Source organism: Chinchilla lanigera, unplaced genomic scaffold (genome assembly GCF_000276665.1).
Source record: "Chinchilla lanigera isolate Chin_1 unplaced genomic scaffold, ChiLan1.0 scaffold00023, whole genome shotgun sequence".
In the NCBI taxonomy this organism is placed as follows: Eukaryota; Metazoa; Chordata; class Mammalia; order Rodentia; family Chinchillidae; genus Chinchilla; species Chinchilla lanigera.
The window spans coordinates 19,292,630-19,318,599 of NW_004955424.1; the positions used below are offsets into that span (position 1 = coordinate 19,292,630).

A 25,970-nucleotide genomic window follows, 5' to 3' on the forward strand; every position below is an offset into this window, starting at 1 on the left:
CTATTCCTCCTTTGTTCACGAAGTTCTTATTCTTTAGCTGGAGCCCTCCTTTGCAAACCCCTGTTCAAGCAGCTTATTGTTTTCTTTTTACTAATCTTAGAATATATTCGACAGGCTAAGGCTCAACTTAACGTTAATGGCAAAGTTTTTAAAATTTTTATTAGCACACGTCTGCTATAAGGAATACATTCACCGTGGGCGACGGGCCAGACATGCATCTTAGTTCTGTGCAAGTCCTCACAGTCCACCCCAGGACCTGCAAACTGTTCTAAGCTCCGTGATGGGTTCCCACACTCCCCAAACCCAAGTTTTCCAATTGGTCCTTGCAAGCGCAGTTAAAAATATGCTCTAATTCTTCTGTTCTTACTTTTAAGTATTTCACGGGAAATTATATGCAAAGTCTTTTCCAGTCTTTTCTTCTTCCTCAGCTGGGTGGGAGTTGAGGGGGTAGATATGAAAGAGACAGGAAGTCTGTTCTTTCTCTTAAAAAAGAAATCATTTTGATTCCCCCTGCTGTTAGAAATTTTACATATGAAGAGAATATTAACTGAAATACTTATAGTAAGAGTTAACAGATTCTGTCACAGCCATGGTGTAAATGATGTAAACAAAAGTAACTGTGGGTCAACAGCTCCTTTCTTCCTAACTTCAGACGCTAAAGTGAGCAGAAAGATGCCTTAGGATTCTTTAAACATGTTTAGTGTGTAAATCACAGATGTATAAAGTAGCTTATTTTCATTAACCTTAACTCAGTAAACCCAATTATATGGGAATCAAAATTTGAGGGTGAAAAAAAAAAAAGAGCACGGAGTCATTCATTTCACAACGACCACTATGCGGAGCCAGGCACACTCTCCAGGGACACTGAGCACGTCATTCTACTGAGGGACTGCTCATGACGGGGGAGTGAGGCTCCAATGTGTAAGTCCCATTTCTCTTCCAAGTGTATAAATCTTTCACCTTTTATCAATTCACAAGTTCATGAAGAAGGAAAAGACAAAATACAGAATCATTCTGAAGGCTAGTATAAAAGCAAGTCAGAGTCAGTTAAATATCCTTTCATTCTGATTTACTTGGTTTTTTAAAAATTATCTAAAAGTTGCAGATGAGCTTAAATGTCCTTAAAAAGAGGCATACTACATACAGTACTATTAGCACTGCTAATTCTGTAAAAGCCACCTTAACTGTCTTGGGAAACAAAGGTTTGCTGGAAGAAAACAAAAGCCAGAATTCTCTCACCATTAGTTCTCTTCAAAAATAAAAGTATGAATAAAAATTTTTAAATGAGAAAAATGATTAAAAGAAAGACACAATTCAAATTTACTTTGAAAAATCTGATTTTATTTTCTGAATCAGTAAGAAGTATATTTGCATTCAATTTAGAATACTGAGCTTGTCATCGATCTTTCAACATACTTTCCAGACACTGACAGTGCTCAGTCAGAACTGTGCAGAAGCTGACAGGCAGTACCATGTTTTCTGAGAAACCCTTCAAGGCATTGGTGATTTTAATTATCATTGGAATCTACGTGACAATGGGTTTTCAGGAGCTAAAAATCAGATCTCTTTTAAAACAGAAACCACCCCCACTTGTAGGAGACAATTCCAACTGAACAGAACACCTCCCAACTCCCAATGATGACATGTATTATTTCACCTTAGGACAGGGAAATCATAAAATGGAATTTCTAAATTATCACACATATATTAATATACCATTTTAACTGCATTTCATTAGCACAATTGTAAAATAAAAACAAATTCTACATTCATGGGACAAATGACAAGAGTTAGTTTTCTTATTAAGAGTTCTTCCCATTCTTGGTTGTTTCTTATTCCTGTATTTCAAAAAGTCACGACCCAAGGCCAGGAGTCAATCCACGTCCCTGAACTAAGGAGTCAGCAGACACGGGCCCTACACACAGCGCGTGTCCTTGCATCAGCCCATGCCTCAAACGGCTGCAGCAGCTGCAAGTACGGTGTCTGAGTTAGGGACACTTTAGGGTTCCAAAGTGATTCTGACAGCCACGCCCCCAAATCCAGCTGACACTGTTCAAGGGCTGTTCACCAAGCATGTCCAGCATGCATACCAACTTCTGTGTTCAAATTGAGGTAAAACAGACAAAAAACAGTATTAACAGAACTGTGTAACTAAAAATAAACTTCTTTTGCTGCTTATTTCATATAAACCAATTTTTAATTTTCTCATACAAAGAGACAAGCCAATTTCTGATTTCAGTCGTCCAAAAAATTAAGGCTTTCCTTTTCAAACTCATTTTTAGTAAAGAATGTTTTAAAATACAGAAAAATAATGTGTATTTTACACTTGGCATGATGTGATTTCTTATTATTTTTCAAATTTAGGGAGAACTCATGTCTGGGTACTATCTGATGTTTTTTCAGATAACAGCACTGGTAAGATTCATAGGATTTTCTGACACAGGCAGGAAAGTTTGCTGACGTTTACAAATCCCAACCACTCTTCCTGCAAGCATAAAACACATCTGAGAATTAGAAGTTAGGGTTAGTTTTCAGTACAGACATTTAAATCTTGTTTTTGGCCAACATTTTAAACAGTCAAATTTTACTCTGCTTGTAGGTCTCAAATCAAAACAAAAAGCAAATGGGAATCACAACTGGCAACAAGTCCCACATTCCAATGTAATTTTTACACCAACAAGGAAAACCCACTGCCAGTAACCATTTACATGTAACTGCTTGTTTTATTAAATAAGCACTGGTCAGTTATACGAAATAATTCTTTGCAAGAAATGGTACTGGGTGCTGAGTTACCTTAATGCTTCCAGAATAAACAGAAGCGTTTAGAAAACACTAGCTCGTAAGCACTGTAATTTGAATTAATAAAAGAATATTTATTTTTAAAAGCATACTTAAATGTTACTTTTCCACTGAGAGATTCTATGGAGTCTAGTCCCAGCTAACATGGTCAATTAAAAAAAAATCCCTAAGCCACATGGTAATGAAATATTACACTTGTTATATCATATGCGTACAGTTCCAGGCAGACCAAAAGAAGAAAACCTGCCAAATCGAAGTACTGTAAATAAAGCTCATGTTCTGCACAACCCCCACTTGCAAAAAAAACCTCAAAAATGATCATCAAGAGAGACTACCCATTGCCCCACCACACAATAACCTACCCAAAACACTTTAGTTCTGAGCTTAACATTGCCCTAACATGTTAACAGGAGAAGCTTGAAGGTACCTAGAGCTGCAGCACTAACTGTTGCAGGCGCCACACCAGAGAGAAGATGCCCCAAGGGGTTCAGGGCTGCGCAACCACCCCGCCCTTACCGCCCCACCCCGGGGAAGTGTAAAAGCTCCGTTAAAGTTCTTATGCTAATCAGGCATACCACCTACTGTGCTAAAGACTAAAACTAGCAGCATTAGAGCAGTAAAGTGAAAATAAGAAGCTACAGCAGTGATCTAAACGCATACTCAGAAGAAACAAAGCAGCAGAGACCCTCTGCCCTCTGGTTTTGTTTGTAGGGAAGCGGTTGCATTAAGCAGCCAGATTTACCCACAGGAACAAAAGTTTAACAAAGCTTCCCCAAGACACCAGAATCAAACTTGACCTCTCCAGTCAAAGGGCACAGAGACGCCTCTTCCATGTCCTGGAGTTGAATGAGTTCAAAGATTGCCAATAAAGGAAAAAAGAAAGCGTGAGTGGTGTGACGGGAACGAGCCATGCGGGTTTATCGAACAGTCACACCCAGCTTCTCCAGCACTCGGACACCTTTCTCCTGATACTCTTGTCGGGTCATCCAAAAGTTGTCTTTGTCTTTCATGATGTCTGCCAGAACCGCCCCGCCCAGGAAGACCATGTGCTTTCTGCGGGGCGGGTCTTCGATGCGGATCTTAAATTTCTAAGGGAGAGAGAGGACAGTGAGATGTGACATGCGCACAGTGCTTTCCGCTGTGTGAAAACACCTTTTCACATGGCCTGCACAACAGTGCTGTGGCAGAAACACGACAGCATGACTTGGTATCTGCGGTACTTCCCATGTGACGTCTGCCCCAAACTCAGAAACATCCATCCGAGAGTCCTTAAACAGTCCTATTCACACCAGTGTCCTTCACTCTCCAAAGGCGCTGATCTGAAGGATAAATTACACATCCAAGCACTACTGCGAGCCTGGGAGCAGAGGTGGGGATAGCAGGTTATCCCACGGCTCAACTCTGAACTAACTCAAACCTGAAAAGGGGACGGGCAGGGTTTCCTCAAGGTCTAACACCCTATGATATCCGTCCAGGGCAAAAGAGGAACACTGAGCTTCTTTTCTTCTTTTTTCTCTTGTGGTGCTGGGGACGAAACCCAGGACCTATACACGCCATGCATGGACTCTTACCACTAAGCTACATCCCCAGTCCTAAAGTGCTTTTCTTATAAGCAAAGTTCATTTTCTACTGTCTCAAATGCATGAAATGTTCTCAAAATAAAAAAGCCAAATATGGTCAAAAGAAATCATGGGGACGTTGAAGAAAATGAACATAGCAACTAAAATTAAAGACAACTGGGGGAGGTCAGGGATACAGCTCAGTGGCACAGCATCTGCCTGGCAAGTGCTAAGTCCTGAGTTTGATTCCCATTATCAAAAAAAAAAAGACAATTGGGAAAGATTTTTTTTTTTTGTCTTTTTGAGACAGGGTCTCGCTATGCAGTTCAGGCTGGCCTTGAGCTCACTTTGTAGCCCAGGGTGGCCTCGAACTTGCAACGATCCTCCTGCCTCAGCCTCAAATGTGCTGAGACTGCCGCCTTGAGCCACCATGCCTGACTGGGAAAGATTTTATACTCTGTAGCTATTATTGTCTAAGAAGATACAACCTAATCTGGAGGGTTGGTCAAAATCTGAAAGAGAAACCTTAAAATAACACTGCAGTTTTTATTTCATGTCAAAAATCCTGCTATTCCATTCTGAATTTATGTGTTTATGTTACATAAACAAATTGTAGGGATCTGATAATCTATGACATGGGAAAACACCAGTTTACGTATTTGTCAGTTCTGAGGCCAACTTCCTGCCCTAATTGTCTCAGTTACTTTTCTGCTCTTAGGTAGGGCTGCACAGGTGTTTTATAAAAAGCCGGACAATACTTGAGGCTTTTAGGGTCTCTGGAAGCTACAAAAACCCTTGTGTAGTTGGAAGTAGCCAGAAACAGTATGTGACAATGGATGACACTATGTAAACAAATGGGCCTGGTGTGCTCCAATAAACGTCATAGGGGTTGCCATGTGTACCCCGCTTCCCTGAGGGAAGTCACCCTAGCCCTCTCCTCCCAAGCCACTGCCGCCCCTGCAGCTTTCTCAGCTGGCCCCTGCTCCTCCTTCACACTGCCCCCTGCCCTGAAGGGAGGACCCAGGGTTTTTGTTCTTCACTGCTGCTTCTACTTCCCGCCTCCCAGGACGCAGGGCTGCGTGCAGTGCACCCTCTCACTACTCCCCCACCGCCGCTCCTTGCCAACGGCATCTCGGGATCCTGTGCGCATCCACAGATCTCCAGGTTCTTCTCATACCTACTCTTGGTTTGCATGCTTCTTTCCACTCCACTACTCCTGACACCGGCCCTGGTGACTCTGTCCTAGCTCCCCCTTACATTCACTTGGCAAAACGCCAACCAACTTGGGTTATCAGTTCTACTTTGGAAAGACAGGAAAGGAATGCAACATCTTAGAGTAATTCACTTTCACATACTCCCTACTCATCCCGGGTAGCTGTCATCTTTCTCTTCCCCCATTTCCCTACCTTTAAATAAATTTTCTTTTATTAAAGAAAAGCAAAGAAAAAAAAGAAAAAAGAAAAAAGAAAAAAGGAAGAAAAGAAAAGAAACTCAACATCTTGCTGGGAGTGGTGGCACATGCTTGCAATCCCAGCACTCAGGAGGCTCAGGGAGGAGAGCTGCTGCAAGTCTGAGGCCAGCATGGGCTCCATAGTGAGCTGAAGGCCAGCCTGAACTACAGAGCGAGACCCTGTCTCAAAGAAAACAGTCCCCTGCGGTGTCACTAGAAGCAGGTCTCTGAATGGAAGCTGCCTCACTGGACAAGTCTCTCCTGACCGCAGGGCCATTAAGAAGCACACCACCTGCCCCACCACCATTTTCTAGCGTCTAACTTTATTTTTCATACTACTTATCACTACTGATACACTGTTTAGATGCAAAGCAGGGTTTTATCAGTTCTGTTTGTCCCCAGCACCTGGACCGTGGCTGGCACCCAGATAGAGTTTGACGAACACCTGCTGGACTGGGCATGTAGCTCAGTGGCAGGTTTCCCCAGTATGTGCCAGGCAATGGGTTCAACCCCCAACATTGCAGGGGAAAAAGGGCTGCTGAATAAATGATCACCTCAGATGGATTTTAAATTAGAATTCAATAAAGCCAGAAAAACGAGTGGAGTACTTAGACAATGTGGCCCCTTTCCAGTTATTAGCTTGTTTAATGTATCTGAGGGGCCCATACGCAATGTCATTTCAGTAACCTGAGTCACATACGAAAGACGTAACATCAGTGTGTCCAAAGCATTTGTTACTTCATAATGTGCAACTGCATTATCTGTAACGGCTGACGAAAGACAGCGGGACAAAGCTGAGGCTAACTCAAGACAAGAAGACTCTCGGCTGAGTGCACAGCACATGCAGTGTGTTTCACACGGCCCAGAGCTGGGAGTTGGGGAAACCCTGCCAGAAAGAATCGCCAGCAGTTTCTAGTTGAAGTTTCAACAGCTACGATAGCTACAGAGGTGCAAAAGAACTGGACACATGTCTTAGGAAGCTAAGACACAGGCAACAAATATCCAGGAAAATAACCTAAAGTCAGAATTATAAGACAGACTGAGAGTAGTGCTGAATACTGATTGCATATCCAAAAAGTTTAAACAGGGGCTGGGGATGTAGTTCAGTGGCAGAGCACCTGCCTGACAGGCACAAGATCCTGAGTTTAACTCCCTGTTCCAAAAAAAAGTTTAAACAGAAAAATCATCGAACAAAATAACAGCCCAGTACTGGGCATTTCTCCATCCACAGCACAGCAGGCTTGTCCCAGGCTTCCAGAGGCACGCTCGACTCACCCACCTCCATCCGCTGAATAGAGGTCCCCTGGTTGCACCCCTGACCAGGGGATAGCGCTCCCAGGCCATGCTTACGCACAGTAGTAGGAACGTGTTTAGGAAGACTTCTTGCTCCCTCTAGTGGTAGTCAAGAGTCACAAGTTACAGGGGTTTAAAAGAATTTTGGATTAGGGTTACTCACTGAGAGTTTTTCCACATCTCCCTTTAAAACTCGTTCTAGGTAAAGCTGTTTCAGTTCTCGTTCCAACCGTGACGGCAGGCCAGGGTACATAGTAGATCCTCCAGAAAGTACAATGTGCTTGTAGAATTCAGATCTAGGGGAATACAACAGTTATTTTATCTCAGAGGTACTGTTACTTATTTTCTTAAAATTTTTCTTAGGGACAAGGTCTCACTCTGCTGGTCTCAAACTCTTGGGCTCAAGTGATCCTCATGTCTCAGCCTTCCCAACCCCCCACCCCCAGGGTCACTGTTACTTATGCTAGCCTCAGAGGGCTGTGGTGGTGGAGACCTCACTCATAGGTCTAAATGTTTGCTATTACTCCTCTACAGATAAATTTTTTTTATACTTTGGATTAAAATGCTTCTAATAGTATATGACATACTTTCTCACAGATGTAATTATGGGAGTCTTTTTGAGACAGGGTCTCACTATGCAGTTCAGGCTGGCCTTGAGCTTATGGTGTAGCCCAGGCTGGTCTTGAACTTGCAACGATCCTCCTGCCTCAGCCTCCTGAGTGCTGGGGTTACAGGCGAGGGCCACCACATTCGGCAATGGAGTCTTTTATTTGACAAAAGTTTACGCTATGAACTTTCACATTTCGCCCTTATCACAGTGCTTCCCTGGAGCAATGGAAATATGTTTGTTTACACATATACTTCTTTGACTTCTCAATTTTTCTACTTTTTGTAGCTTCTCTTTTGTTCCTTTGCTTTGAGGCTATCTGCTGTTATTTTTGGCTAGAATGATGTGTTTCTTCTTCTGTCAGTGCCATTTTTCTTCCTTAAATATACTGTTGGCTAGGACACCAGAAAGCCTACTCTAAAACAGCTGCACAAGTAATAAAAGTAACAGGAGTGAGGATCTGAGGAAATCTCACAGTGAAGTTCAGGAGCTAACAACATCAGTGCTACACAACTCAGACTGGTTGCTAAGTTTCCACTTTCTTTAAGGCCTCAAAGGCTAAGGCTACTACAACCCTACATTCTACTGTTTTTGTATTTAACTGTGGCGAAGGTGGCGTACGCCAAGCAGGAAGTGTGGCTACATGCAATACGAAGACAAAATGTTTGTATGTGTCTTCAACATGGGAACACACAAAATGAACGCCGAGCAGCGCCACTTTCCTACGCAACCTCTGCGGGGAGGGCACCGAGCCTGACTCCGGTGCTTCTGCAATGCCGAAACTGCAATCACCAACAGCCACACACTTTTAACTGCTGCTGCTGTTAGTGAACATTAAACAAAGAGACGAAACCACCTAAATTCCCACCATGAACAATTTACCATAGTCATGAACACTAGATTCAGTTTTTTATTATTTTCTATTGGGTTTATTGTTTGTTATGAGTAACTATTATTTTTATTAATTTCTATTATTACCTTGGCTCCACAACCATCCCACCAAAAGTAATCGGGTGGTTATTTAATTCAGGCTTAGGTAAACAAACACAAAATACTTTGGGGGGAATTTCTCTATAACAGGGGTATCGGGACACTTTCGAACCGATTCAAGCTCTGGATGCAATGAAAATATTATAAATCTCTTTTTGTTTGTTTTTTAAGATCGGGTCTCATATATAGTTTAGGGGGGCCTTGAATTCACTATGTAACCCAGGCTGGCCTTGAACTCGAAATGATCCTCTTGCCTCAGTGCTGGGATTATAGGCACAGTCCATGATGCCCAGCAAATCATTTTATACAACTAAATTAAAACAAATTTTTACATGGCCAAAAAAACCATAAGCAAAAGACAAAATAACAAAATTGTGAGAAAATATCTGTAACAGATACCACAAAGCTAAAAGACAAAATTTTGAACACTGGAAAAAAAAAAAAAAGACAAAATTAAATTCTACAGAATAGGCAAGCCGAGGATACAGCTCAGAGGCACAAGCGCCTGCCTGGCAAGTGCAAGGTCCTGAGTTCGATTCCCAGTACCAAAAAAAAAAAAGAACAGGCAAAAGCGATGAAGAAGGGGCTCGGGATTTAGCTCAGCGGCACAGCACCTGCCTGTCAAGCGCAAGGTCGTGAGTTCGATTCCTGGTGCTGGAAGAAAAACAAACAAACAAAGCGACGCAATGAAGAGACAATGCATTCGTGGTCTCTCTCTCAAAAGTGGTCTGTGAAAGCATATAAAAATACGTTCAACTTCACTCTTAACATAGAAATGAAAACTAAAACTACACTGAGACAATTTCCCACTTAGCAGATTGATAAAGAAGTAATGAACTTGACAAAACTTCCAACAAGGCAGGCTATGGGCCCACAAGGACCCTCCTCTGTTACCTGGGGGTGGAGAAAGGGCACACCTCCCCGAGAGAGGTGCTGGTGATACCTCACAGAAACACATGCACTGACACTGGAAAAAAACCACCCAGCACAGGAGACACAGCCAAGAGGCCACACACAGGAGCAAAGACCTACAAAGCACGTATCTGATAAAGGGTTAATATCCGAAACACAGAAGGAACTCTAATTACGGAACTCTAAGAAAATAAACCAATTAAAAAATAGGCAAAGGAACTGAAGAGACATTTCTCAAAAACAAAAACATACAAATGGCACTGCTATATGATAAAAATTTTAATTATCAGAAAAAGAAAATTAAACCACAATGAGATAACACTACACACCTATTAGAATGGCATTATTATCATTATTATTACTACTACTACTATTAACATGGTCTCGGAATGTAGTTCAGGTTGGCCTTGCACTCACTGTGTAGCCCAGGTTGGCCTTGCACTTGTGGCGATCCTCCTGCCTGTCTCCCTAGGGCCAAGATTACAAGTGTGTGCCCCACACCCACTTAGAATGGTTATTACAAACAGGGAAGCCACGTGTTGGTGAGGACATAGTGAAAAGGGAACCCCTGTATGCTGCTGATGGGAATATACATGGATTCAGCCATTAAGAAAAACAGTATGAGGGCCTGGGGGTACCGATCAGTGGTAGAGAACTGGCCTAACATGCACAAGTCCTGAATGCAATCCTCAGAATATGGAAAAAGGAAAACGCAAGCGCGGTGGTGCACATCTGTAATCTCAGCACTCAGACGGCTCTGGCAGGAGGATCACTCCGACGGATCACTCTGGCACTCAAGACGGGTCAGGCATTCGAGGCCAGCCTGACCCACACAGTGATACCCTGTCTTGAAAGAAAAGAAAAGAAACAAAACGAAAAGAAAAGGAAAAGAAAAGAAACAGAAAGAAAGAAAGGGAGAGAGAGAAGGGAGGGGAAGGGAGGGAAAGGAAGGGGAGGGGAGGAGAGAAAAGCAGTATGAAAGTCCCTCAAGGGCTGGGGACCTAGCTCAGTGATACAGCGTCTACCTGGCAAGCACAAAGTTACGAGTTTGATTCCCAGCAGACCCCCCCAAAAAAGAAAGTCCCTCAAAATATAAAAAATAGGATTATAGCACATTCAGCAATCTACTACTAAACATATGCCCACAGGATTTGAAATCAGTTTAATGGTATCTACACAATGGACTATTACTCAGCCTTAAAAAGGAAGAGACATATGGGTGTGTTCACACATGCCTATAATCCCAGCATTTGGGAGGCTGTGTAGGACTGAGTTTGAGGCCACCCTGGCAAGGCTTTGAGGCAAGACCCTGTCTCCAGAAAGCAAAACAGGGGCTGGGGATTTAGCTCAGCAGCACAGCGCCTGCCTGGCAAGCGCAAGCTCGTGAGTTCGATTCCTGGTACCCACTGCTCAAAAAAAAATAGAGAAATACTGCACCATCTCTTATATGAGAAGTCCAGGTAGAGTGGTAGATTCCCAGGGGCTGGGGTAAAAGTGGAGAGATGTTGTCAAAGGAGGCAAAACTTCAGTTAAGAGGAAAAAGCTTCAGAGCTCTAATGCACAGCACAGTGATTATCTAACATTCTGCGAGACACCTAAAAACCAGTGAGTGTTCTCACTACAGAAACTGCTTATCAAGGAATTAGCTCGATCTATTCATTCCACAATATATACACATATTCCAAAACATGTTGTATGCCACAAGCACACACAATTTAATTTGTCAATTAAAGTTTTCTTTTGGTGTACATCTGTAATCCCAGTACTCTGAGAGGCTGAGGCAGGGGACTGCAAGTTCCAGCTCAGACTGGACAACTAAGCAAGACCCTGGATTGAAATCCCAGTAACCCAAGAATAACAACAACAAATGCATTTATCCTCTGATGTAATAGCTTCTCTCCGAGAATATATACACCCAACAAATACTTTCTGTAGCCCTAACCATAAACATGGATTGAAGTAGGGATCATGAATGGATGCAGAAGGGAGGGATTGTGATCAGGAATAGGGCACTTACATACTCTCAACGTATTTCTCCACATTACACAGTAACTAGGAAAAGAGAAGTAGTAAAGCTGTACTGTGGAAAACCGTGAACTCTCTGAATGTAATCTAACATCACTGATAAGAAACAGCCGTCACCTCGGGTGTGACACCCGGAGAAGACAGCACGCGGTATTCCCGCCAAAGTGCATCCTCTCAACGCCGTTATGAGAAAACAAAGCCAAATTAAAACCCTTAAGATACTTGCTCTGTGCTCTGTGAAGATGTCAAAGTCATGAAGGACTGAAAAAAATACACCTGATAAAAGGCGCCCAGCTTAGCAAGACTGTCTCCAAATAAAAATGAGAAGGCCCAGAATTCTGGAGGCTGAGGCAAGAGAATCACAAGGACAAGCTAAGCTGGGGCAACTCAGTGACTAAGTAAGATCTGCCTCAAAATTAGAAATAAAAAAAGTGTAGCAAGGCAGGATGCAGCTGTGTGCAAAGGCCCTGGTTAAATCATTACCAGTACCACTACCAAAAAAAAAAAAAAAAAAGTGGCTAAGAGACAGGACAAAATACAATGTAAACCTTAAACCCTGGAGATCTGATCCTACATGGAACAGAAGAAAGACTGCATGGATGACACAAGAGGAGCCGGGCATGGTAATACACGCCTGTAACCCCAGCACTCGGGAGGCTGAGGTAGGAGGATTGCCACAAGTTCAAGACCAACCTGGGCTACACAGTGAGTTCCAGGCCAGCCTGAAATACATAGCAAGACTCCCTCTTAAAAAAAAAAGACAATGGATGAAATGGGATGGATGGTAGGTAAAAGTATATCAGTAACAAATGTGACCTCAGTAACTACACTGCAACTATGTGTTTCTTCCTTAGAAACACAAACTCCTAAGGAAAACTGATAGTCAACCTACTCTCAAATGGTTCAGAAAAAAAATGGAAACTGATAAATACACAGAACATTATAATTAGTAAAATGGTGAAATTAAATAAAAGGATATATATGAGGTTCCTAAATTACTCTTTCCACTTCTCTCTAGATTTGAAATTACTTCAAAGTAAGGTTAAAGTGGCTTCTGAGACCAGTGTAACTCGGGTTCCATAACATCCAGGAGCAGCCTTGGGAGGGCGTGTTTTGTAGTCAGGTGTAGGGTGCGCACTGACAGCCTCAGCACCCAGCGCTCTGCAGGTCTGCGTGCAGCTCAGGGAGATGCCCTCTCGGACACACAAATGAGGCTACCGGCACAGCTCCGGGCAAAGGCCCAATGCTGCAGTGCAAACACGACGGAACTTACTTTGCTTTAACCAAAAACACACGAGGTAACGGGTAACTTGCTCATAGGAATTATTTATGTTCCATTTTCTCTAATAAACAATTGAGAAACCACCATGTCTTTCGTACCTGGTATCAATATCAGCTGCCTGGATTGTGTTAAAAAGCAACTCAGCAACGCCAACGCCCTCAACATTGATCAAGTGAGGCTGAAACAAAGCTTCTGGCGCTTCAAATCTCTCTCCCCCAACTTTAATAATTCGTCCATCTGGGAGCTAGGAATGAAGAATAACCACGTACCAGTCAGTAAGAACTATTCAAACTTCTGTGTTCTTGAAAACATCTTAGCACTTTTCTTCTACAGCCAAAAAAAAAAAAAAAACACTAAAAGCAGTAATTTTCCCGCTAAATATTTCAGTGGAAAACAAAGGTAAAATAAAATATATTCCAGTAACACACTGAGCTCCATGCTGTGTATGAGTGTAATTCACAGGGCAATCACCAAGGCCTGTGCCATGACACTACACACGCACACGCGGGGCAGGGGCAGCAGCACTGCCACCGCCAGGCTCTCATCACCGCAGGAGGACTGCTGTGAGCCCAAGGCCAACCTGGACTGCACAGCAAGACCCTGTGTCAAAAAATCAAGCAAGCAAGCAAGCAACCGCAGTTCCAACATCGTAACATGACCCAGATGGAAAACAGTTCGTGTTGTGTTCCCATTTAATTAAGACAAGTATTATGTAGAAACACCTATGTTAAGCTCCCTCTCACCACTCACTAGACTGACTGAAATAACATTTTACATATGTTTTGACACATTTCTATATGAAATACGAGAATGTTTTTACATTAACATTGCTCACAGTAATCACTTATAAACATAAAATTTTAATTAAATATTCTGTAATATTTGTATTTCCAGTATGACAAAGTATCACAAAAGCATGTTCCTTAAAACAGACTCCACGCCTGCTGAGACTGTTTGAAGATACATATAAGGAATCACGTTTTTCTGAAATTCAAGAATGCCCTTCACATGAACTGCGCTGTTTCTAGCTCCTCTCCCATGTCGGTCACCCTCACCTGCACTCGCCCATTGGCCTGCGGTCTCATGCGTGTATGTATTTTTGTATTGTTAGAGAAAGGAGGGAAGAAATAACATGTTTTATGTTTTCACTTCTCTCATTGTCTGCTATTTCTTCCAAATAGTTCAAGAATGTGGAAAATTAGAAAGTTAGAAACTGTGGAGAAAGCTTTGGACAGTCCAAGGCAAACTGGAAAGCATCAAGTTACAGAGTGAGTTCTGTTGTGTATTCAGACTGATACCTTTAAAGAAATTACCATTACTTGAAAAATGATTACGTATTTGGGGCAGGGGATACAGTTCAGTGGTAGAACACCTCCCTAGCATGCCTGCAAACTCAGATTCCTGGCACCACCAAAAACTAAATAAAAATAGAAAAAAATTTAAATTGCCATTTTGCACATATTTGTGAATATGTAAAACTAACATGGGTCATACAGTTTAAGAATACTGCAATCCCAGCACTCAGGAGGCTGAGGCAGGAGGAGCGTCTAAGTTTGAGGCCACCCTGGGCTACACAGTGAGACTCTGTCTCAAAAAAGCAAAAACCAAAAATCTTGCTTTTATTGTTTATTACTCTTTCATTTTAGTAATAACTAAATCAAGTCTCAGTTAACAATTTGAGGTTAGGGGCTGGGGATTTAGCTCAGCGGCACAGTGCCTGCCTGGCAAGCATGAGGTTGTGCGTTCGATTCCTGGTACCGGAAAAAAACCAAAAAACGAAAAACAATTTGAGGTTAGTATTTGTTGTGAACACCTCATTAAGAAAATATTAAGTCAGGAAAGGCTGCCACCTACTGAATTAGTAAAGCAATACTCTGACAGGACTACTTCCCAAAGTATGTTTCCTAAATCACTAGGCCTATTTCTGAAAAGTCCTGTAGTTTACCAAGTTTAAGAAATAGGGCCGGGGATACAGCTCAGTGGCACAGCACCTGCCTGGCAAGTGCAAGGTCTGAGTTCAATTCCCAGTACCCTCCTCCCCAAAAAGAAATAGGCATACTGTAGTCTCTCAGTTGAGTACATATTAGCATATCAAAGGATCTGAGAAGTCCTGCAGGCAAGTGAAATCAATCATCTCCCTAATTTACCTGGTAACTGTAACTCTAACTCTTTTTAATTTTGTGAAACTCTTAACATGTCAGGGAAATAATCACTTTGTAAAACATATGCTGAGAAATACTACCCAGATTCTAGAATCTCAAAATAATAAATCTAATTATATTTTAAGGTAGAAATACTTTGTGATTCTTGCCTTAACTTACATTATGCAGTTCCAAAAATAATTAAATCATAGAATCTTAATATAAAGACACACATAAAACATGTTATAACAACCTGAAACAGAAATACTGATTCCACGGGCTAGCAATTTAGCTTAGTAGTACAGTGTGTGCCTAGCACACACAAGGTCCTGGGTTCAACCCCCAGCGCCATAAAAACTAAAGACTGATTCTAAGAAAAGGTCTTTAAGCAGACACTAATAATGACAGATGTCCATTTTTAACATGTTCCCGTTGGCATGAGCTACTGGTGGTACACACCTGACTGCCCATCGGGCAGTTTGTATCACTGGGGTAGAAGTGGTGCAGTCATGCATGGGACAGTCACGCAGGTATCACACCCAGCAGAGAGAAATGAATTACAGCCCTGTCATGAACGTGTTGAACCAAATATTCATATATCACACACTGGATATACTTACTGTGTAAGACTCTACCAGCACTGTGGTTTCTAAGGCCAGTTTCTGCTCTTGTTCAATATTATACCCCACATAACACAGCTTCTCTTTAATCATGCGAACTGTTTCAAAATCAGCAGAATGGTTGAAGGCGTATCCTCGCAACAAGAGCAGCTAGGACAAAAAGCAGCAGTTAAGTTCACAGTATATCTAAATGAGTTCCACTCCACAAGAGCTATTAGTGCTCATTTAAAATGTCCCATTAGTACAATGAGTAGTGTATCTTCTGCTCCTACTGGATAGTTCAGAGGTGGGGATTTTACTTGTCATAAAAGGATTTGCATTTCAGTTTTATCGCATAAGAGAATTAACAGTTTGTGAATAATAAATGTGGAAAACAACCCAGAAAAAAACCCCGTTTTTAAGAGTATCGTTTGCATGTTAATGTTTAGACAGTATAAATAATAAAAAGTACACTGATGAATGAGTATTATGCTAGCAGTAGACATGTGTAGCCTACAATTTGCTCATTCAACCAATGCCGTATTGATGGAATACCCACAGGTCTGTATTAAACAACTAAATAAAAGAACTAGGATACTTGAAGATACAGTCCCTAGTCTTTCTGTTTTGCTTGCTCTTTCCCTTCCTCTCCTTTTTCTCTCTTCCTTCCTTCCTATCCATCTATTCTCATTTTTAAAGCTAGTCTCATCTGTGCTGCCTGGGCTGGCCTTGAACTTCTAGGTTCGAGGGATCCTCCCGCCTCAGCCTTCTAAGGTAGCAGGCATGTGCTACCATACCCAACTCTTTTATTTTTTAAATGATAGAAAATGTTATTTTAAAACCAGCCCTTCTGAAAGAAAACGGCATAACACTGTGAACATAACTGGGCCTTTTGTTAAAAAAGGAAAAAGACGACTCCCCTAATGTTTGCACGCTCTGCAGAAACTCTCTGGTTACCTCAGACAGATTTTTGGGCTCGAGTAGGAGTACTGTACTATAATTCTCTCCCATCCAAGTACTAACCAGGCCCAATCCCGCTTAGCTTCCAAGATCAGACAAGATTGGGCGCATTCAGGGTGGTGTGGCCATAGACTGGACTGTAATTCTCATTATCTCCCTACATGATGATAATGAGAATTAACCCCAAGTGCAGGTAAAAGCCACATGCAATCCAATGGGAACCACAGCTAGCACTTCTGAGCAGCAGCAGATGAAGGGCTCTCATTTGCACCCCAGAGGCTGTGCGGCAATCCACACAAGACACCTTCCCCACCAAACCTTTCTCTCACCTTGATGAGATACCGGGTGATATCCCTGCCGGCGATATCCAGTCTCCTGGTAAGATGTGGGAGAGAAAAGCCCTCGTACACTGGGCAGATGTGAGTCACCCCGTCTCCAGAGTCCACCACGACACCAGTCAGTAAACCTACATGAGACCAGGACATTTTCAGGAGAAAGTCAAATTGGAAAACCAAGCCGGCGAGTTGCTAATGTGCTACTGGAGCCAACCTAGAAAATGTACTTTCTTACTATTTACTTACTTTTGCAATCTGTATCTTTTTTTTTTAAAGGCTTTTTATTAACTCTCATATTACATTTTTATAGTTTACAAAGTGATTTTTTTTTTGATACCAGGAACTGAACTCAGAACTCTGTGCTCGTCAGGCAGGTGCTTATGCCACTGAGCTGTATCCCCGGCGGCAATCTGTCAATCTGTTTCTAACACACAGATAAAGTCTAATGCACAGATATTATAGTCCTCTTGGGTGCCACCTGTGAGACTTAGGCTGAGCCTGTGCTTCCAAGGAGATGTGGAGAAATGGTCCCTGAGACCAAGGGCTGAAAACTGGTACAATTCTTTTTTCTTCTTTCCAATTTAATTTTGATCACTTTCTTTAAAGTGAAGTTTTCTAAAATTCCATAGATAGCTTTTACAAAAACTGTGAAAAGTATTACAAGTTGATAAATCTGTTCAAATTATCTAGCTCTTTCTTTCTGTCACATAGTATAATTAAAAATCTGCGCTGTTCTGGGAAAATGTCTACTGATACTAGATAGCTAAAAACTGGACAACAATAATCTTGCCCAAGTATCACTTCAGTTATTCATCCAAAACAGCCAGGGGTGGTGGCGCACACCAGGAATCCCACTACTTCGGAGGCTGAGGCAGGAGGATTGCTATGAGTTTGAAGCCAGCCTGGGCTACATAGTGAGCTCAAGGTCAGCCTGAACTGCACAGTGACACTCCATTTAAAAAAACAAAAAACAACAAAAACCCCCACACACTCTGCAACTAAAGAACAGCAAAAAAGTTGCCTTGCTTCCTGTGTGTGCTACTGAAAAAGGAGAAATGGCTGCAAAAAGTTGATGTTTCACTTTTTTGCATCAGGGTTAATTTGGGGAAAAATAAACTTTTTCTAACTTGCATTTTTATTTTATTTATTTATTTATCCCCCCCCCCCGTACCAGGAATCGAACTCATGACCTCATGCTTGCCAGGCAGGTGCTGTGCTGCTGAGCTAAATCTGCAGCCCCTGACTTGCATTTTTAATAAAAAAAAAAATTTAACTGGAATATGCACCGTTTATAACTTATTTCCTCACTTTCTTATCCCCGAATAGGCATTCTCCCTTTTCTTAATAAAAATTTACATACATGTTATGGTTTGTGTCTGTGTGTCCACAAAGCCTCATGCGGCCATGGGGCAGGCTTTTAAAGTTTGATTGATTATGGGTGTGAGAGCTGCACCCGCCCTGGGGTGGATAGTTTGCATATGTCAGGGAGAGGAAGAGGCTGCTTGGGGCCATTCCTCCCTTGTGTGGGTTTGTTGCTTTGCTGTGTTCTGCGGCCATGAGCTGTAGCCCTCTGCCATGTGCCACTCTGCCTTGTAACCTGCCAAGTATGGACTGAAACCTCCACAAACTGTAAGCAAAATAAACCTTTCCTTCCTTCATTTTGGGAGTTGGGTATTTTGTCCCAGGAACGAGAGAAAAGTAACCAAGACAATACATTTTAGTATCTAATGTCTTTAAAGATTTATTCAGATCTCTATTTTAAATCGGTATTATTTTTCATGTCCACTGCAATAAAAATAAGGCATCTGTATCACAATTATTTAAAAAATACTCCCAGTCTCACCAACTAAAGTATTTCCCAAACACCGTTCCCATCCAGCTCCCCTTATTTTCCTACCTCTCCTGTACACCTCATGCTGGCCCTTCTCTGAACACACGTGATTCACTCCCAGGGCCACCCCCTCTGTCACTGCATTTCCATTTCCTTCCACTTTTATCCTACTGATTCTTTTAGGGCTTAATGGGATTCTTGTCTTTCTATTTCTAATTTCTCTAACCACTATAACCTCTAACCCAGTTTTCCCAATTCTACTTATTCCCTCTTTAATTCTGTGTGCCCTAGACAGCTAAACACACATTTTTAAATCACTGTTGGGGGTGGAATGGGGGTGGCTCACACCTGTAATCCCAGCACTCAGGAGGCTGAGGCAGGAGGATCAGTGAGATTGAGGCCAGCCTGGGCTACAAAGTGAGCTCAAGGCCAGCCTGACCTTTGTAGCAAGACCCTGTCTCAAAAATAAAAAATTTAAAAAATTTTAAATATATTTTTCCCCCAAGTACTATGTACAAAATAAATTCTGAAGCCACATGTGGTGGCTACATATCAAATTTCAGTTACCTGGGAGGCTGAGGAAGGAAGATCACAAAATTCATGACCAGCCTGAACAACTTACTGAGATGCTTGCCAATAATAATAAAGGACTAGGGGCTGGGGATTTAGCTCAGCGGCAAAGCGCCTGCCTGGCAAGCGCAAGGTCGTGAGTTCAGTTCCTGGTACCAGAGAAAAACCAAAAAAAAAAAAAACCAAAAATAATAAAGGACTAGGCACGTAGCTCAGTACTCACTGGTTTCGATCCCCAGTATGGCAAAAGAGAAATATTTACTTAGATGTAAAACGTATAAGCACTCCCTCCCACCTTCTAAAATAACTGAGTTTTGCTTCATTCTCCAAAAGAAAAATTACAGCTGGACAATCATCTTTTTTCTTTTCTTTTCTTCCTTTCTTTTTTCTTTTTTGCAGGACTAGGGGTTGAACCTCAAGCCCTTACATACTATGAAAGTCCTCTACCATTGAGCTGTATCCCCAGTCCTTTTTATTTTTTGCTTTTTAGAGACAGCATCTCATTGGGTAGCCCAAACCCACCTCAAACTCATGAGTCTCTTGCCTAAGCTTCCCAAAAGTAGCTGAGGTCACAGGTGTGTGCTACCCTGCCCAACTGGACTACAATAACTTTAAGGGCAAAGAGATTTTACCCTACTGTTATATCCTTAATACAAAACAGAATGCAAGCCCCATTTGGCGAATAAATACATTTCTTTAAAAATTTAATGCCCAGCCAAGTGGTGGTGCATGCCTGTAATACCAGCACTGGGGAGGCTGAAGGAGGTTCATTGCTAAGTTTGATGCCATCTATGCTATGTAGTGAGGTTCAAGGTCAGCCTGGACTATATAGCAAGATTGTTCTCTCCAAACAATTATAGGCGTGGTGGCACACGACTGTAATCCCAGCACCCCGGAGGCAGAGGCGGGAGGACTGTTGCAAGTTCTAAGCCAGCCTGGGCTACAAAGTGGCTCAAGGGCAGCCGGAACTACATAATGAGACCCTATCTCAAAAAGATAAAAGGAAAAACAAAATAAAACATCTCTTCTAGGTATCTACACGTAGAGCTGAAGATATTCTTTATTTTTTTTTCCTTTTTGAGACAGAGTCTCACTCTGCAGTTCAGGGTGGCCTTGAGCTCGCTTTGTAGCACAGGCTGGTCTCAAACTCACAACAATCCTCCTGCCTCAGCCTCCTGAGCCCTGGGATTATAGGCATGTGCCACCACACCCAGCAAAAGGTATTTTTTAACCCACTATCTATTTTGAGGATTTTTATATGAATCTATGTGTAGAATCAGCTCGCTATAAAATTAAGTTCTTAAAGTTATAAAAGAACCAACCAAAGCAATTACAAAAAAAACTTCATATTTGTCATAAACACACTAATAAGACTTGAGACTAAGCTTAGATAGTGCCGTCTTCAAGAAGGTTCTCTGACCTGCTAAATCAAATTATGTTTCAAAATCTTTCTTTCCCATGGAGGTTCCTGGAGAGTATCTTTATACTTCAAATGCCTAAAAGATTCCATGGCACATTTCCCAACCCCATAAATTCTCAGTAAGTTCCTACACCATCAAAATTCAAAAAACTTTTGCACACCATGGCCAGTGTCTTATACCCAGTAGACAAGGAGGCAGATGTTAATGGCAACACCAAGAGAACACAGTACAGAAGATCCTTTCATTAAATTCCCCTCAAAACTAGGAATGCACTCCCAAACGTCTATCTTCTCCTTTACTTAATCTACTATGTATTTGACAAGCATAATTCTGTGCTAACTTTTTGGGATCTTTTTTTTAACTGAAGCCAATTCTGAAGTCAGATTCCTTGTTTATTTTCTATTGGATAAAAAATTAAATAGCTTAAAAGAGGGAATATCCAGTACTTTGAAAAGATGTGTGGCACCAGGCATGGCGGCACACACCTGTGATCCTAGCACTCGAGAGACTGAACCAGGAGGTTCACCACGAGTTTGACGTCAACCTGCACTGCAAAGGGAAACTCTGTCTCAAAAAGCTACAAAAGATTCATGTCTCTTTTACCTTAAATCCTCAAAGCCTAATAAAGCAAAAATGTACACAATGACAAATGACAGAGATTCTGAAAGTATTTCAAAATGTGGTATATGAATACTGTGCTTGTGGCCGAGCATGGTGACAATACGCCTGTAATCCCAGCATTAAAGAGGTTGAGGCAGGAGGATCGCCACAAGTTTGAGACCAACCTGTGCTAGACAGTGATTTCAAGGCCAGCTTGGACTACATAGCAAGGCTCTGTCTCAAAAAATACATACATACATTCTTTCCTGGGATTTGTAACAATTAAAAAAAAAAAAATCAACTTTCTCTGGCATAAAACATAATTAATTTTTGAAACAGTTAAGCTTCACCCACCTTGAGCATACAAAGTCAGAACTGCCTGGATGGCTACATACACACCAGAAAACTGGTAAGTTTCAAACATTACCTGAAAATTCAGAGAAAGAAAAGAAATGGCATTTAGAAAGTTACATGATACAAATGTATATGCTTCGGTCAATCTCAAGAGAGTGGACACATTCACCAAAATAGAACCAGAGACCTAAAGAGCCCTCCATTCTGATCAGCACCTCTTCTTGCGAAGACCTGCTGTCTCAGAGGTCTAACTCTGAGCACATGTTTTCAGACACATATTGAGTCTCCAAGCAATTAGAAGTATTACAAAGCAGATTTTCCTTCCTCCCTTCCTCCTTTCTTTCTTCCCCGCCACTGGGGATTGAGCCTGGGCCTCCACAATCCTCTTGCCTCAGCATTACAGACTGCTGGGATCACAGATGTGTACCACCACATCAGGCTAAATATCTTTCAAAAACAAACTGTAGCCCGGCACAGTGGCTGATTGCAAGTTAGAAGCCAGCTTCGTCAACTGAGCAAGACCCTGCGGATGTAGCTTAGACACAGAGTGGCCCTGGTTCTGATCCTCAGTACCACAAACAAAACGAAACCTGCAGTCACTGCCTCCCATTTCTCTCCTCAACCTGGGCGGCAAGTCTGGCTCTCTTCCCTCCAGTCAAAAACACAAACGAATGCTAACACATGCAGGGCTGGGGATGTGGCTCAGTGGCAGAGTGCTTGCCTAGCGCCACACACACACAAAAGTAAAATGAGATGGTACAGACAAAGATCAAAGCACTTTACAAGGTGGCAGACATAAAAATCCTTAGGTTCCAAGCCCCCCGCCCGCCAAGGCTGACCCCACTGAGCCTCCACGGAGGGAGGGGCTCTGGTGCACTGCGCATCCCCGCCCATCCTCCCCTGGGGTCAGGTGAGCACTCCTGCAGAGCCCTGCACAGCCCTGACTGGTAGGGCTGCCCGTCACTCTGAACGTTCAGATAGTTAGAATTTTTATTACTGATTCCAAGAATTATACAGAATTTAGGTTTTACAACTCCGAAATACAAATTTGTCAATTAACTAGACATTCAACTAATATTTTAATCCATTATCCTTAATAAATTTCCCATTATGGGGATGAAACTACTATATATGTATTACCTTTTTGAAAAGTCTGTTACAATTTTTCTTTTCTTTTTTTGGAGACAGGGGGTCTGTTCAGGCTGGCCTTCAACTCACTACGTACCCAGGCTGGCCTTAAACTTGTAGTGATCTTCCTCCTTCAGCCTCCACTGTGCTGGATTACAGGCATGCACCACCATACCCGGCTAAATGTGTTGTAATTTGATCTTACTTGTAAGACCATTAAAGTACATTACTACTAAAACAACTTTCTGGATGAGATTAAAGTACAACATTATCAGTAATTGCCAAATTTGCACTCACAAACAAATAAGGACTAAAATATGAATCGTAAGCGATATATTGATTCTGTAACTAAAAGCATGACTTCAAAATTCCCAAAATCATAATACAAAAATTAAATTTCAGCTGGGTGCAGTGGCACATACCTATAGACCCAGGAACTAGGGAGGCTAAAGCAGAAAGAACTCTTGAGCCCAGGAATTCCAAGCCAGCCTGGGCAACAGAATGTAAACCAGTCACAAAAAAAAAACCAAAATAAAAACAAAAAGCCAAAACCAGCCAGGGATATAGCTCGGTGGCGCAGTGCCTACCTGGAAAGCACAAGGTCCTGAGTTCGATTTCTGGTACCAAAATTAAAAAAAAAAAAAAAACAACAAACAAACAAACCAAAAAGCCAAAACTAGAAAAACCTGAGTTTCAACTCAGACTTTTAAAATATTGTCTAAAGTAGTTTCTTCTCACCCTTTCTGTAACTTCCATCATCATCTAAAAATATTCATAAAAGCTGGGTATGGTGGTGCATGCCTGTAATCCCAGCACTCAGGAAGCTAAGGCAGGAGAATCGTTGTGAGACCAGCCTGGGCTCTGAAGTGAGGACAAGGCTAGCCTGAACTGCATAGCGAGACCCCGTCTCAAAAAGACTAAAAAAATAAAAAATTTTTTTTAAAAAGTTCATAAAACAAAATACTTACATGCAAATTAATTAGAGAGCTAACTATCCAAACTTTCTACCTTGTAGTATATATAAGAAAAGGAAAGCCTTGAAAGCTTATCTAAACACTGAGGAATGTAGTCTCTTGCTCCCTACTTCCTCTGTAACTGCTTACTTCATCAGGCTTTGTGATCTCCTGCTGGCTCTGCCTAGCTCTCTGCAGTCCTTCGCCTTATCATTCCGGTCTACTCTTACATTTTGATGAGCAGTATTATCTATATCCTGAAGACTCAAGTTTCTGCCTCCAGCCTCATCCTTTTTTCCTGATCTGGGTCTCATATATACAACCATACAGTTGATGTTTCTCTTCTTCTTTTGGGAATGTCTCACTATGCAGTCCAGGTCAGCCTTGAACTCAGAATCCTCCTGCCTCCGCCTCCCAAGTGCTAGAATTAAAAAGCATTCATGATTTTGTAATATTTGTACAGACTTCACTGGTTAAGCATCCCTAATCTAAAAAGCCACAATCTAAAATGCTCCAGAACCTAAAACTTCCTCAGCATCATGACAACACTCAAAATGTTTTAGGTTTCAGATTACGGATGCTCAACCTATAGCAAATGCAAAATAAATAGCTTATTTTTATTCCCTTAATCCACAGCCAAGAATAAGAAAAGCAAAGTTTTGACAACATAACATTACATAGATGCACAGATACACACCTTGTCTTAAAACTCACCTCTACAATCTTCTCTCTGTTCTTGGTTGGGTTCATAGGAGGTTCTGTAAGTAAGATTTTGCAGTTTCTGGTATCTATGTTGAGTTTCTCTGGTCCAAATGTATAATCCCACAGGTGCTTCATGTCATCCCAATTTCGTACTATGCCATTCTCCATAGGGTAATTAACTTCTAACATTGAGCGTAATTCACTGGCCTCATCACCAACCATAAGATCCTAGAAAATTATAATACCAAGCTTCAGACCACTCAAATTTTTACATAAAGGAGTTTTAGAAAATTATATTCCCATGGTATTTCAGAAAATTTGGGAATAATTAATTTTAATCCTGGTACTTTCACATGAAAGTTTTTTATTCCACAAGGTACAAATCTTTTCTTGCAAGAAAAATGTCTTGGGAAGTTTAATCACAGATAATCAATTTTTATGTAATATGTGGTTTAAATCAATAAATTGACCTTACCTTTAATACACGCTTCCAAAAGAAGAGCAATAACACAAATAAACCCCACTTTTCATATTTTGGTAGGTTTTTTATGAGATTTCATCTGTTTCTTTTGCTCAAATGTTCAAAAAATAAGTCCTGTGATATGTGAAATAGTACATCAGGGAAAAAAATCTTGCAGAAAAATGCTTGATGCATCCAGCACATTTCTTTGAACTAAATATTAAAATGATAAATGTAAGTACTATAAAACAATAAAAGAAGCAAAAAGAAAATGACTCTCTTATTCTATACATTATGTATCAGTTAACATAAACTTCATAGACTTCTATCTACATGTCTGAACTAGTTTATACTTCCACACATAAAGTGTGATCAAAAATAGCGGAACGTTTAAATTACAAAACTTCTTACAGTAAAAGACACGTTTGCCAAGAGTATTTGAATCATGTGGGAGTAGTTTGAGAGGAATTAATAGCAATGTGTCTTTTATAATTTTTCAAAAAGTAAATAGGCACTGTATTTTCTGATCACCCTGTATGCCTTATCAGGATGAATGAAAATTTGGAGTGATATAAAAAAGTAAGAATAATGAAACAACTCATTCTCTGGAGTTATGTTACAGGTCAAGTTGGCAATCTTAAAGTATAATACTGGAAATCTGTACTACCACATAGGAAGCATAATACTCAACTCTTATCTCCAATGAGATCATGTTTAAGAGACCCACAACTGAAAAATCAAGTTTTAAATGTAAAAGACTAATTGTGTCCTAGAATTCAAATTTATTTAAAACCCAGAGAACCAAGACATTAAATAATTTCTTTATGTGCTGACAAACTCAATTTTTATTTTTAAATTTTTTTGTGGTGCTAGGGATCGAACCCAGGGCTTGGGCATGCAAGGCCTCTACTACTGAGCCACATCCCCAGGCCTCAGTTTTTAAAATATCAGAAGCAGATACTACTTACTTGCTATAATATCAAGTTGAAAGTACAGGGA

The 25,970-nt window shown here is 41.3% G+C and overlaps 1 protein-coding gene across 2 annotated transcripts in view; it reads right to left on the reverse strand.

Annotated features, from left to right (window-relative positions):
• Nucleotides 1-1,319: 1,319 nt before the first annotated feature.
• The window catches only part of Actr2 (ARP2 actin-related protein 2 homolog (yeast)), a 39,222-nt gene continuing 14,571 nt past the window's right edge, over nt 1,320-25,970 (reverse strand). For both annotated transcript variants that reach the window (XM_005385691.2, XM_005385690.2), the window contains 7 exons: nt 24,524-24,739; nt 21,729-21,801; nt 16,947-17,083; nt 15,679-15,828; nt 13,016-13,161; nt 7,265-7,397; nt 1,320-3,887 (listed from right to left, as the gene is read on the reverse strand). In XM_005385691.2, coding sequence (XP_005385748.1) covers nt 3,717-3,887; nt 7,265-7,397; nt 13,016-13,161; nt 15,679-15,828; nt 16,947-17,083; nt 21,729-21,801; nt 24,524-24,739 — 1,026 coding nt within the window. In that variant the 3' untranslated portion in view covers nt 1,320-3,716. The remainder of the gene's footprint in view (nt 3,888-7,264; nt 7,398-13,015; nt 13,162-15,678; nt 15,829-16,946; nt 17,084-21,728; nt 21,802-24,523; nt 24,740-25,970) is intronic.